The following is a 13,576-nucleotide window of genomic DNA, read 5'->3' as shown; positions in this document are numbered from 1 at the left end:
GCATCTGCACGTATTTCTGCACTTGCACGGATGCACACACATGCCCGCATCTGCACACATTTCTGCACTCGGTAGTCTGTGCGTTTACATGGCTGCCATTCCCTCCTCAGCTACAGGAAGGGAGGCCTTTCCTCCGGCCTCATGCACGTGGAGACCGACATTTACAGCATCCGGAGGCTGTTGCACATCAGAGGGAGGAAGCACGTGTCCGCCACAGAGGTGAGGGATGCGCCTGGACCCGCGTGCAGACTGTGAGTGTGCAGAGTGGAGGGCAGTGTGGAGATCGGGAAGTGGGAAGTGGGTCCTACAAGGGCCGTGGGATCAGCGTCCCCAAAGACCAGTCTTGACTGAGAAGAAAGAAAACGCTTCCAGCCTCATCTCTGCCACTGTTTCCTCATCTGACTCGTGAACCAGGTTGGGGAGGCGTGGCAGACAGGACGGTGGCCACCAGGTCACTTGTAATCACTTGCCACAGTGGTCACCGAATGATTTGGCGTGGGGGGTGGTAACTCACACTCCCTCACTCACAGCCTCATTGTCGCCTGTAGGTCCACATACTATCTACCCATAATTCTCTTGGAAGCGCTCTAGGCCATATAGTACCTTTGTGTAAATCAGAAAATGTACCTTTGCTTATATTTGCCAGGAAATTTCCACAAGATGCTGGTTTTGCTAGAACAAAACATTTTGCCACGCTCTGGCAAGGATGTGATTTAACAGACTTTCAAGTATGTACAATACTTACAAAGTAACTCAGAGTCAGACACCTACAGACAGACACCCACACACACGTCCACCCACACACAGGGACCCAGAGATCTGGTGACCACATAACCCCGCTCATGCATGGATGTCCCATAGCCCCAGGTCTTACCTGTAATCCTGGTAGCATTATCTCACGTGTCCCCTTTTATTCTTAAAAGTGCACCTAACACTAAAAATAAACCCAATTTCTCTCCCAGCTTTTTTCAATCAATTTTTTTATTAGTTTCATCTGTTTGTTTGCTGCTTGTTTCTAATTATCTGTTTTAAACTGGGTTGTCCAAAATAAAAGTTAAGTAAATCAGTGACATAAAAAAAAAAAGTCTCACTGTGAAGAAGATCTCTTCTCAGGTACACACTGTCCCACACACGTGCACTGTGTCTGTCACCTGTGTGTAAATGCACTTCACTCCTATGTTATATACCCCTCATCTATGTGCTTGTGGAATAGATACACCTGTACCCGTTTGCATGCACACATACAGGTACACATGTACTGTTTCAGGCATGTGCAGAAGAGTCACACCCAGTGACCCTCCTCCTGTGAAGTGTAGCTTTACCCACATACCGAGAGATGCATCGAGTAACCCTTGGAGTCAAACATGGTTACACAGATGTATGTCTGCACACCTTGACAGGTGGTGTAAAGGGCCATGGTCACGTGCACACCTAGTTTCACACAGCTCCCTCCCCACACAGTGGCCTGCTCTAGAGACACTCAAGCAGCCTGTGACGGACCGAGGTGTCTCAGGAGCTGGGTCTGGTGGAATGACACCCCTCTCCTTCCGGGCTGCTTCTGGCTCTGGCAGGTGACACTCTCCTGGGACAGCTTCAACGTGAGTGACATCTTCCTGCTGGACTTAGGCAAGGTGATGATCCAGTGGAACGGGCCCAAGTCCAGCATTGCTGAGAAGGCGCGGGTCAGTGTCTGCCCTGGGAAGTCGCGGGTTCAAGGCCTGGAGACGGGGACAGCCTTCCAGGTGTCGATCTTTCCCAGCCTTGGGAGTGGATCTGCACTAGACTGCCTGATGGGTGAAGGCGGAAGGCTGGGGAAGCCCTGGCCACCAGAGTTGTCTCCGTCTCTCTCAGGGACTGGCCCTGACTTACAGCCTGCGGGACAAGGAGCGTGGTGGTCGTGCGCAGGTTGGCGTGGTGAATGACGAGAAGGAGGCTCCTGAACTCATGCAGATCATGGAGGCTGTGCTGGGCTGCAAAGGGAACAACTTGCCTGCCGGCAAGCCCAACAGGAGGAGTATTACGCAGCTGCAGAAGGCCAAAGTCCGCCTCTACCAGTGAGCAGACCTCCTCACAGGGAGGGTGGGGAATGTCCTTCATGACTGCAATAAACACGTCCATAGAAACCCCTCCAGAAAGCGCTCTAGGGATTCTGGGACAGGCCACCTGGGGCCTTCAGGCCAGCCTGTATTCCGGCATGATATGTGGCTGTTTTGCAGAAAGACCCATTGCACAGACAAGGAAACTGAGGTCCCAAGAGGCCCAAGTTTCCGCAGTGAAACTAGAAACTCAGGACCCCAGACTCCATTCCTCTGGGGGGCTGGAGAGACCCCAGACTCCATTCCCCGGGGGAGCTCAAGGGGACAAAGTGAATCCTAGTCAGAAAGGGTGGGACCTCCCACACCTGGATGCTTACTTCCCAGGGTCTATGAGAAGGGCAAGGACCTCGTGATCCAGGAGTTGGCAACCTGCCCACTGACTCAGGACCTACTGCAGGAAGAGGTGAGGCAGGCTGGGCTGGTTGCCCCACCCACACCAAGCCCACAACCACAACCCTACCACCCTGACCACTACTGACCGGCCCCACTCTTGCTCCCAGAGCTGTTACATCCTGGACCAAGGGGGCTGCAAGATCTATGTATGGCAAGGACGCAGGTCCAGACTCCACGAGAAAAAGGCAGCCTTCAGCCGGGCAGGGGTGAGGCCCGGGGCCCTGAGGGGACACAGCCCTGCTGTGGGGTCTGATGAGAAGGAGACCTGCTTCGGTGGATATCCCAGTCCTAGGCGCTGAAGGGGGAGATAATCTTGTCCTGTCTGATCAAAGAACACATGGCCTTGCCCTGGAGTCTAAGGGGAAACTGCACTGCCCTTTGTGAAGGGCAGACACAGCTCGGCCAGGAGCCTGGGGAGGACAGGGCCCTCCTGTCACACATGAGGGCATGTGTCTGCCCTGGGAGTCCTGGCTTGGGCCAGAACAAACAGCACCCTGGAAACCTTCTAGAAACTCCACGTACAAGTGGGACGTGTCTGCACTGGACACCCCATTTTTTTCTAAGGGGGTTGGCAGGGCCCTCTTGGAATCTTAGTCATGGCTGGCCCTTCCCAAGACCTGGACTGAGGGGGATTCTGGTCCCACCCACGTCAGGGACTTCAGAGGTTTTGGTAGTGATGGAGTCAGCCACTTAGGGGGTCTTGATCTTCGTTATTAAGCCTGTGTAGGGCTCACTAGTGCTGGCAGCGAAGCCAGAGCTGAGGGGTGGTGGTGAAGGCAACTGAGCAGAGGGCCATGGGGCCCAGTCTGACCGTACCACCGCCCCAGGGCTTCATCCAGGCCAAGGGCTACCCGGGCTACACCAACGTGGAGGTGGTGAATGATGGCGCCGAGTCGGCAGCATTCAGGCAACTCTTCCAGAGATGGCATGAGAAACAGTTCAAGGGCATGAAAGGAACAGGTGAGCAGACAGGGTGGAGCCAAAGGGCGGGGGCGGGGAGAAAGGTGAGGCCGGGTGTGATTGCGTGGTGGGTGGAGCCTAGGGGAAGGACCTTTGGGATGATGTCTGGGGGTCTGTGGGTGGACAGAGGGGCTAAGCCCAAAGGGCTGGAACTGGGGTGGGGCTCAGGGGCAGAGCCTAGGGGCAGCTGCCTTAGGGGCGTGGTCTGATGCCTAAGGGGCAGAGCCTGGCTGTAGAGAGTGGAGCCTAGAACTTCCATCATAAAAGTGAGTGAAATATTTCAGTCACAAAAGGACAAATATTGCATAGTGCCACTGTTGTAAAACGGGACCAACATCGGGGTTGGGGGAAGACTGAGAAAGAGGGAATAAGTAATACATAATGTATTGAAACAGATGAGGGAGAGAACTGATTAAAAGCGATATCTGATTAGGTATTATTATCATGACAAGAGTCCAGAATGAAGGCTGCATAGTGGAGTCGACGCAGGTGGGGGGGCAGGGGAGAGATTGTATAACAGTGAAAGAATTTTTCTTTTACTTTTCAAAGAGAAGTGTGAACTGGGGGGAGGGGTGGGTGGGGAGAAAAATGTAACAAGGAATGAATGGAAATCCAAAGTCTGTAAACGTTCATTAAAATTAATAGTAAAATATAATTTTTTTAAAAAGTGAATGAGGGAGCAGGACATGGCCAGAGAGGATGGGGCCCCGAGCCAGGCCTGCAGTGCTGAGAGGGCGGGTGACGGCTGGCCATAGGGGCTGGGCCCCAGAAACAGAGCTCTAACTGTGGCAGGGGTCCAGGGCAGGTGGGGCAGGGCCTGGCGGGGACGGGGCCCACTGATGGCCTCTGCTCTTTACCCAGGTAAACTAATGCAAGTCCAGCTGGATGCAGGCAAGCTGCACAGCAGGCCTGAACTAGCGGCGCGGCTCAGGATGGTGGACGATGGCTCCGGGAAGGTGGAGGTGAGAAGAGTGCTGTCAGCCTTGGAGGGATGATGAGTGCAGAGTGGCTGCTGTCTAAGGTGACCAAGGTCCGCCCAGGAGAAAACACACACAACCTGCATTTCCCATCCTTGGGGCAAGCCAAGAGCCGGGGGCAGGCCTCTCACCACAAGGCATGCCTAGAACGGCCTGGCCAGGCACCAGGTGATGCGCTGGTCCAGGTGCAGGAGCCGCCCATCCCCAGTGCCTCCTCCCACAGGTGTGGTGCATCCAGGACTCCCAGCGGCAGCCCGTGGACCCCAAGCACCACGGGCACTTGTACTCAGGCCACTGCTACCTCGTCCTCTATACGTACCAGAAGCTGGGCGGTGTCCACTACATCCTCTACCTGTGGCAGGTAGGACACCTGAGGGGGGTAGCGACGCATACAGCCCAAGGGCTGAGGAGCTCAGAGGGGGCTGTTACAGGGCCGCCAGACCACCTCCGACCAGATCGAGACCCTGAACAGCCAGGCTGAGGATCTGGACGTCCTATACGGCGGGGCCCTGGTGCAGGAGCACGTGACCATGGGCCATGAGCCACCCCACTTCCTCGCCATATTCCAGGGCCAGCTGGTGATCTTCCAGGTACGGCCCCCTGGCCCCTGTGGCCACTGCCTCACCAGCTCCTCCATGTGTCCCTGGTCCTTTCACATGCCAGGCACCTTCCTTCCCTTCAGGTCAGGGGCCCAGAGCACATCCCTGGGCACCAAGGGTGACCAGTCTGGGTTTCCTCCCGCAGTGGCCCCAACCCAGCACAAAGCGGGTGAACATACTGAATCACACATTGAACCTTCAAAGGCTGGCGAACTGCTCGCTCTCCCCTCAGAGATGAGGCGAGGGTCTGTTTAGCAAGGGCAATAGACTAACAGAACCTCACACTCCCCACTCAGAGGGTCCCAACGACCAGCCCCCACAGCCATTGAGTCAGTTCAACTCACGGTAACCGTAGAGGATGGAGCACAACTGGCCTGGGAGACGCGTGACTTCTAGGGAAGCAGACGCTCATCTTCCTCTCTTGGAGATGCTGGTGGGCTGAGTCAGCCTTCTGACGCTTCGTCCACTGCACCACCAGCGCTTGATACCAGCCCCCACCCCTCGCGACCCCGTACTACTCACTGGCACAAGAAGGGAGAGCCCCTTCCATCAGCCTGAGCCCCAGCCCTCTTGCAGGGGGTCCCTGGATGCAATGAGAAGGGGCAGTCAGCGCCCACCGGCCAGCTCCTCCGTGTCCAAGGCACCGACAGCTACAACACCAAGACCACGGAGCTGCCAGCCCGCGCCTCATCCCTCGACTCCAGCGGCATCTTCCTGCTGCTCACGGCTGACGCCTGCTACATCTGGTTTGGGAAGGTACCCCCCCCCAGTAGTCCCCACCTTAGCTCAGGGGCTGTGCTGTCAGATGGATGTGTCCCCAAGGACCACGTGGACCCTGAGTAGAGCCGCAGATGGGCATTAGAAGGTGTCGGGAGGGCAAGACCTGTGCAGTGTCCCCCCAACCCCACCCCCCGGCCCTGAGGGGAGTTACAAAGTGACTGGCGGGCCGGGGAGTCCAGGGCACGAGCAAGCCAGGCCCACACAGCCATTCCTGTCTTTCCTGCCTGCCATGAGCAAGGGACATCACCCCTCTCATGCTTCTTGGGGGTAAGGGAAGCCTAGTCCAGTCTGGGAGCGTTTTCTCTCCTCTTCAGCCTAATCCATGAATGGCTCTTAGCCCAGCCTGGGAGCCTTTATCCTGTGCTCTGAATCTGTGCCCACTCAGATGGGAGACTGAAGTAGACAGGAAACTAGATTTTATTAGGTGTCACAGAGTCAGCTGTAACCTACAGCGACCCTACGAACAACAGATCTAAGCCTCGCCCCATCCTGTGCTCTCCTCCTCATCTGTTACACTTACTGTGTCAGCCCGTCTTGTTGAGGGTTTTTTGCCGACCCTCCACCTTTTTCAGCATGAGGTCTTTCCCAAGGACTGGCCCCTCTGACGACATGCCCCAAGTATGTGAGATGAAGTTTCACCCTCCTTGGCTCCACGGAACAGCCTGGTTGCACTTCCTCCTCTGAGACAGGCTTGAGCGGAAGGGGGATCCATTGCTCATGTGTGACCGCCCCCCATCCGCTCAGGCCTCCTGTGATTCAGGCTCTCTCCACCCTCAGCGAATGGGAGTTTGAGTCTGAAGGTGGAGCCCCCACCCTCTGCTGGGCCTCACCTCAGTCTTTGTCCCCGACCCCCAGAGCTGCAGCGGTGACCAGCGGGAGATGGCGAGGATAGTGGCTACTCACATCTCCAAGAAGAACGAAGAAATAGTCCTGGAGGGGCAGGAGTCTCCCCAGTTCTGGGAGGCCCTGGGGGGCCCAGCTCCTTACTCCAGCAATAAGAGGTAATGGCTAAGAGAAGAGTACATGCGTCTTACAGAGGAAACTGAGGCACAGAGAGGGTGGGTGATTAATTAGGAGTCACAGAACTGGAGACTCAGGACCTCAGCTCCAGAGTCTCCCTGGAGCACAGCCCACCCACATTCCTTTGTATTGTCACGTGGGAACCTATCATAGCGGGCTCTTTCGTGGGAGACTGTCTTCCTCTCTTTCACTGACCCTCCATCTCTCCAAGCATGATGACCCTTCCTGAGGAATAGCCTCTCCTAGTCTGAAGTATGAGACTGAGCAGTAAACTTCATCTGAAAGAGCCTGAGCGAACAGGGAGCAGAGACACGAGTGCCCTCTGCTGGTCAACTCTGCCTCGACTCACCTCTGGATTTCCCCGCCCTCAAGGGGTCCAAAGACTCTTCCCCAAACACACAATCCCCAGGGTTTGTGTCCGTGTTAGCTTACAGAGAAATATATGTGATGTGTGGTGTGCAAGAACAGGTGTAGGTGTGTGTGCGTGATGTGTAAGTGAGAAGGATGTGTAGAGAAAGGTGGGCAGAGAAGTAGGAGCCCAACCCCAGGCTGCTCTCAGTATGTCTGCAGAGCCTGCTTTATACACAGCACCCCCTCTCCAAGTCTAAGTTAAATGCTACTGTGCCCCTCTCCCTCCTCCCCTCTATAATGCTAGGTCCTCTGGGGTTCCTCCCACTAAGCCTGGTGTCACCTTCCTGGGAAATTCATGGGAGGCTGGTGTTAGGTGGTGGTGGTGGTGGTTGTTCTTAGGTGCCATCGAGTTGAATACAACTTGTAGCAACCCAATTGACAACAAATCTGAACCCTGCCCTGTCGTGTTCCCTCCTCACCATCTCTGATACACTTGAGCCCACTGCTGCAGTGACTGTGTCAGTCCATGTCTGTGAGGGTCTTCCTCTCTCCCACCCGCCAATCCTCCGCCTTTCCAAGCATGATGTCCCTCTCCAAGGAACAGGCAGCCTTTCCTAGAAACATGCCCAAAGTACGTGAGACTCAGCTTCACCATCCTTGCCCATAAGGAGCACTCTGGCTGCACTTTCACCCAGACATGTTTGTCCTTTTAACAGTCCATGGGATACTCAGTGCTCTTCCTCAGTGTTCTTCTCTAGGACCTTAACTCAAAGCTTAGTCTGCTTTCACCTTGGACAGAAAAGGGCCGCTGAGGTCCTGAGAAGGATGGGGTGTAACTGGTGTTAGTTGTGTGGGAGACCTCATGCCTCCTAACCCCAGAAGTCACCTTCTAGCCCTAGAACAGGTCACTTAGGCTGGGCTGGCCTTGGCCAGGCTAGTGGAAGGCACAGGATTCAGTGTCCTCATGGCCCTGTGCCCACCCTGGCCAGGCTCCCCAAGGAGGCCTCCAGCTTCCAACCCCGCCTGTTTGAGTGCTCCAGCCAGATGGGCAGCCTGGTTCTCTCAGAAGTAACATTCTTCAGCCAAGAGGACCTGGACAAGCATGACGTCATGCTGCTGGACACCTGGGAGGAGGTAAGGCTGCGCCCTCTGCCAGGCTGGGTGTGAGCGGGGTGTGACTGTGTTTGTGTCAGCAGGGAACCAGGCGTGCTGGGTGTGACGGGGTGTACATCTAAGTCATCAGACGGGCGGGCGATTCTCTGACTTTGAGGTCACAGGGTGCTGACAGTATGACACTGCCGGGGACTGGGACTGTGTGCTTGGTGACCACTTTTGAAGTTGTGTGCAACTCAGTGAGCCTGTGGTGTGAGGGTCTGTGGTGAACATGAGACAATGTCAGGGACGGACCATGTCATACGTGTGGGGGTTCTGGGTGATGATGTGTGGCAGCAGCGGCCTCTGCATTTGTGGCTGGGTGAGGCTGACGGCATCTGGCTGTTACAGCTGATTGTGACTTGCGATGCTGTGAGTGTCTCTCTCTCACACACCACACACAGTCTCACGTGTGTGTGTGTGTGTGTGTGAGAGAGAGAGAGAGAGAGAGAGCACAAGAGAGAAAGAAAGAGCGTGCACATGTGGCCGACTGGTTGTGGGCGTGACTCTGAACAGATGAACTGTTTACAGTAATGATGTAGTCATTTTAGTGTGGTCATACACTATATACACTATGGCTTGTTAGGCTATGTGTAACTTAGTTTAGCATGCATCATGTCATGTCATTGAGTGTGGTTGTGTTTATGTGCCATGGCATATAGCTGTGTGACTTGCGTCTGGCCATGTGGCACTGGATGACTGTGTGTGTGTGTTTGCACTCACCTGTATATAGCCATGGTAATGTGTCTCTGAACCATTGTCCACCTGTGGGGCTGTCTGTGACTGTGAGTGTAGCTTGCAGGTGTCCCACCTCATTCAGAGTAAAAACCAGCATTGTTACAACAACCTACAAGGCCCTCTGTGGCCTGTCCACACTCTCCCTCCCACCGGCTTCTCTGCTCCAGTCATGATGGTCTTTCATGTTCCCTGAACCTCTGGGCCTTTGCACTGGTTGTTTATTCTGGTTTGAACCAGATGGAACCCTTTCATCTCAAACATACACGGGACACGCCTCCCCCCCCCCTTACCTTCAGATCTTTACTCAAATGTTACCTTATCAGGAAGGCTGACGCTAACACTGCAGCGTCTCTACCACCTGCCTGCCTGTGGCCTGGTGTGAGTTTGGCAGTGGGGGCCTCCTGTGTGGATGCCAAAGGGGATGTTTGTGTGTCAGTTTCTGAGACTACCTGATGGACTGGTCAGCTCTGGAGAGCCCCTCCACTGGCCCCACTGCCAGCCCCCCTCTCTTGGCTCAGGTCTTCCTGTGGCTTGGGGAAGCTGCAAGCGTGTGGAGAAAGGAGGCAGTGGGCTGGGGCCAGGAGTATCTGAGGACCCACCCAGCAGGAAGAAGTCCAGCTACTCCCATCGTGCTGGTCAAGCAGGGCCTTGAACCTCCCACCTTCACAGGATGGTTCCTCATCTGGGACCCATACAAATGGACTGTGAGGCTGGAAACCCCCCAACCCCACCCTAATCTTGAGCAGAAGGGCCTACCCTGGCCAGGCAGGAGGCAACACTGCCCTGCCCAGGACCTCTAGTGTGGGTGGGAGAAGCCCTATCCTCAGGCCCCCTCCTGGGTCCCATTGAAGCTGTTATCCTGCCCCAGCCCTGATTTTTGTCCCCAGAACAGCCAACCCTACAAGGAGGGGGCGGAGAGGAGACTGGAAGTAACACCTGATGTCCCCAGGATCACAGCTGTGGGTACCAGGGCTTCCTCTACGGTGGTCAGCGCTCTAGGCACCAAGGGCATGGTCAGAATGGGTGAAGGAAATGGCCAGACCTTGGCTGGTGGGAAGGTTACAACTGGGCCAGTTGGACAAGAGGGGCCAGTAGAGTGTGTGGCCACCCTAAACTCCTCAACCTGAAATCCTTCTCTGGATAGGAAATCAACAACTTCCAGATGTCCAGCTTACCACGTGAGGGCTTGACAAGGCCCTTGGCCCTCCCGGCTCTCGGCATCTCCCAGGACAGTTCAGAGAATGAGCCTGAGCCAGGCCCCAAGGCGACCAGCCCCAGCCCCAGCCCTGTGACCCCTGGGGTGCTGCCCCGTGAACGGCTGATGCACCAGGCTGCAGAAGACCTGCCAGAGGGCGTGGACCCAGCCTGCAAGGAGGTGGGTACTGGGTGCCTCTGCCATGCACGGCCCCAGCACTGATGACTCTGAACGAGCTGGGGGAGCCCTCGTACTGATGAAGGGGCCTCAGGCAGTGGGCAGGAGGCTGGGGAGGGGACGCTCTCGATGGGGTGGTGGGCAGACAGGTGTCAGAGAGCCTTGGGTCCTAAGATGATAGGCTCAGCTGTCGCTTCTCCCTCTGCGTCCACACCCCAGTTCTACCTCTCAGATGCTGAGTTTCAAGACATCTTTGGGAAGTCAAAGGAAGAGTTCTACCGCATGGCCAAGTGGAAGCAGCAGCAGGAGAAAAAAAAGCATGGCTTCTTCTGAATCCAGGCCCTTCTCTGCCAGGGCCACCTGAGGGCCCAAGAGCCCTGAGAAGACCCTGCTCACAGCCCCCCCAACCCCACACACACACAGGCCCACTGGTCACCCTTTGACTTTGTCAATAAAATCTTGTGGTTCATACAAGCTGTGGTATGTGGCTTCAAGCCTGGGTCACTCAGGAGGCCTACTTCTCAGGGATCTGGGGCTGGTCAGGACCATCCTAGGGGAAGACTTCCTCCCTGGAGAGCTGGGGGACCAACAACCCCTTCACCCCAGCCTGAGGGTGGTGAAGGCAGGTAGTGAGATGCTGGGGTGTGATTCTCAGATACAATATGTTCGTAGGGGCCTCACCGATTATATATAAGGTCCGTGAGTCAACTGACTCAATCACAACTAACAAGAAATGAGGAAAGAAAACACTGAGCTTAGTCTCACAATTTTTATAAAAATCTTTGACCCAGGGCTGACCAGAGGGCAGAGGACTGCAGTGTATTCCTAATAAAATTGAGGACAGCTCCAGGGACAAGGCCAGCTTCTGGGTCACTGGAGAGGCAGCAGCATGGACAGCGTCAGAGCTGGAGGCAGTTCAGGGGCTTCCAGCTCTGAGCAAGAGGTTGAAGGAGCCACACCTGCCCAGCCCTCAGGGGTGGACAGAGGGCCTGGTCCACTTGGGGTGACCCCCCCACAGAACTTCCCAAGCCTAGTCCCGGAAGGAGATCTTCACAAAGAGGGTGGCGGATGGATACTGGTCTCCATTCTTGGACAAGAGGTGGACATGGCGGTATCCTGGGGGAAGGAGGACAGGTGTAAGTGGAGAGCAGAAAGGAGCACGCATAGTTCCGGTCACTCCGGAGGACATACTAAGGCCAGCCAGCCGCCAGTCCAGGAGATGCTAGGCCGGCCTGCCCTGCCGTGGCCGCCCTTCCCTCAGGTGGACACTCACCTTGCTTGAGGTTGTTCAAGGGGATGGTACTCTGTCCAACAAAATCATTCTTAGAAGACAGGTCGTAATCCTCCACCATGAAGCGGATGAAGGCGAGCTCGGGTACAGACACAGTAAACTCAAACTCGGAGTCCCACCTAGGGTTGAAGCCTAGAGGAGGAAGAGGAAGATCCATATCCACCCCAGCTCCAGCATCCGCCCCAGCTCCAGCATCCGCCCCAGCTCCAGCATCCGACCCAGCTCCAGCATCCGACCCAGCTCCAGCATCTGCCCCAGCTCCAGCATCCGCCCCAGCTCCAGCATCCGCCCCAGCTCCAGCGCGTGAGCCCGACCCAGGCCCCACACGTACCATTATTGGTGACCACGCCGGTCTGCTGGCTGCCCGCGTCCTGGGCCACCCCGTGGATCTCCACTATCACCTTGGGGTCCACAATGGAATTTTTGCTCTTGTTGACTTTTGGAAGTTGCTGCCCCGAGATGACCTGAGGACAGACAGGGGACAGTGAAGAGCTCAGGGATGGCAGCGAGCAGGCACGGAAGCTCCCCCCAGGCACCTGCCCCACCTCGGTCCCTTCATACTCTGACAGTGAGCCGCTTCTCAGTCCACCAGGGCCCCCGGGTCAGCGCACGTGGGTTGAAGGTGGAGCTGGGGTCTCGCAGGAAGGCAGGTTTCAGCACGTACCCACAGGCCCCGTTGTCCTGGAAGCGAGCTTGGTACAAGTCCATCTCCAGCCCAGGGGTCTGAAAGTTCAGGGCCACTGCAGACAGGAAGGGCAGTCACAGGCTGTGGCTGGGCATGGAGAGGGCCCTTCAGCACTGTCCACTCAGGGTCCCCTGTGGTCAAGGCTCACGTGGGGCATCAAAAGTAGGGTCTCCTCCAATACTTACTGCCCTCCCTAACTGACCCACTTCACAAATCGCACACATTCCATCACCGATGTCAGCATTCAAAGAACTGCCGTGTGAACGGTGGGTTTCAGACACTGTGGCTGGGTATGGGAGGGTATTTCCAAGCTGAAGTGCCCAGATTACCAGCTCCTGAGCCCACAAGCCCTGACATCTGGCCTTAGGTGGGATCCTAGACTTTCCACCATCTGCATACAGCCTCCAGAGCTCCTGGACCCCACTCCTCAGGACCAAAACCCACATACAGGGGAGCTCTGGTGGCCTAGTGGCAAGAAGCTGTACTGCAATCCCAAAGGTACACGGTTCGAATCCACCAGATGCTCTGCCGGAGAAGGAGGGGCAATTTCCTCCTGTACCAGTCAGATCTGATTTGACGGTACATGCACAAAAACAAAAACAACAAAAAAAACCCACATCGAGGCCTCAGTCCCAGCTGACCCCTCAGGACCAAAACCCACATCGAGGCCTCAGTCCCAGCTGACCCCTACCGATCTGGCAGCCTGCATTCCACATGTCCACGGGGTTGTAGTTGGAGGAATCCGTCCTCCAGCTGGCGGGGTAGATTCTGCTCAGGTGGGCCACGTTGTGAAGGACGAAGTTGTTTCCTGAGGGTGGTGGGGGCAGTCAGAACTGGAGGCCTCTCAGTGAGGCTCTGACAGATGGCCGGCCAGATGGCCAGGCAGATGGAGAGCCGCCTCGGGAGCAGGGCAGGTGCTCACCTGACTCTTGGACCAGTCGGGAGGCGCGGTTCTCTGAGAAGGATGCCATCTCATAGAAAGCCTGTTTGTGGCCGCCGGGCCTGGCAAAGCCCTCGAAGTGGACGCTCTTGCAGTAAATGACCATGTTGGAAAGTTCCATGGCTAGGTTGAGTTTGCTCTCCTGGGGGCCGTGGGGAGGCCCGTGTTAGACCCAGGAGTTGGCACAGAGTGGACACTGAAAGTGCCAGAAACGGAGAGATG

The 13,576-nt window shown here is 56.0% G+C and overlaps 2 protein-coding genes across 3 annotated transcripts in view; one reads left to right on the top strand and one right to left on the bottom strand.

Moving 5' to 3' along the window:
- Positions 1-10,771, top strand: part of VILL (villin-like) — a 15,073-nt gene extending 4,302 nt beyond the window's left edge. The window contains exons 4-19 of the mRNA XM_006890655.1: positions 111-219; positions 1,572-1,682; positions 1,852-2,054; positions 2,421-2,499; positions 2,597-2,695; positions 3,317-3,449; positions 4,311-4,411; positions 4,650-4,787; positions 4,858-5,016; positions 5,602-5,781; positions 6,661-6,806; positions 8,166-8,310; positions 9,585-9,770; positions 9,954-10,079; positions 10,211-10,441; positions 10,658-10,771. Coding sequence (XP_006890717.1) covers positions 111-219; positions 1,572-1,682; positions 1,852-2,054; positions 2,421-2,499; positions 2,597-2,695; positions 3,317-3,449; positions 4,311-4,411; positions 4,650-4,787; positions 4,858-5,016; positions 5,602-5,781; positions 6,661-6,806; positions 8,166-8,310; positions 9,585-9,770; positions 9,954-10,079; positions 10,211-10,441; positions 10,658-10,771 — 2,260 coding nt within the window. The remainder of the gene's footprint in view (positions 1-110; positions 220-1,571; positions 1,683-1,851; positions 2,055-2,420; positions 2,500-2,596; positions 2,696-3,316; positions 3,450-4,310; positions 4,412-4,649; positions 4,788-4,857; positions 5,017-5,601; positions 5,782-6,660; positions 6,807-8,165; positions 8,311-9,584; positions 9,771-9,953; positions 10,080-10,210; positions 10,442-10,657) is intronic.
- Positions 10,772-11,468: 697 nt separating this feature from the next.
- The window catches only part of PLCD1 (phospholipase C, delta 1), a 25,483-nt gene continuing 23,375 nt past the window's right edge, over positions 11,469-13,576 (bottom strand). For both annotated transcript variants that reach the window (XM_006890594.1, XM_006890593.1), the window contains exons 10-15: positions 13,337-13,496; positions 13,106-13,222; positions 12,291-12,469; positions 12,061-12,193; positions 11,712-11,861; positions 11,469-11,554 (exon numbers count right to left, since the gene is read on the bottom strand). In XM_006890594.1, coding sequence (XP_006890656.1) covers positions 11,469-11,554; positions 11,712-11,861; positions 12,061-12,193; positions 12,291-12,469; positions 13,106-13,222; positions 13,337-13,496 — 825 coding nt within the window. The remainder of the gene's footprint in view (positions 11,555-11,711; positions 11,862-12,060; positions 12,194-12,290; positions 12,470-13,105; positions 13,223-13,336; positions 13,497-13,576) is intronic.

Source organism: Elephantulus edwardii, unplaced genomic scaffold (assembly GCF_000299155.1).
Source record: "Elephantulus edwardii isolate Elephantulus edwardi_28Jun2011 unplaced genomic scaffold, EleEdw1.0 scaffold00091, whole genome shotgun sequence".
Classification (NCBI taxonomy): Eukaryota; Metazoa; Chordata; class Mammalia; order Macroscelidea; family Macroscelididae; genus Elephantulus; species Elephantulus edwardii.
Note: the sequence above shows the minus strand (reverse complement) of the source record. Positions and strands in the feature narration are given on the sequence as shown.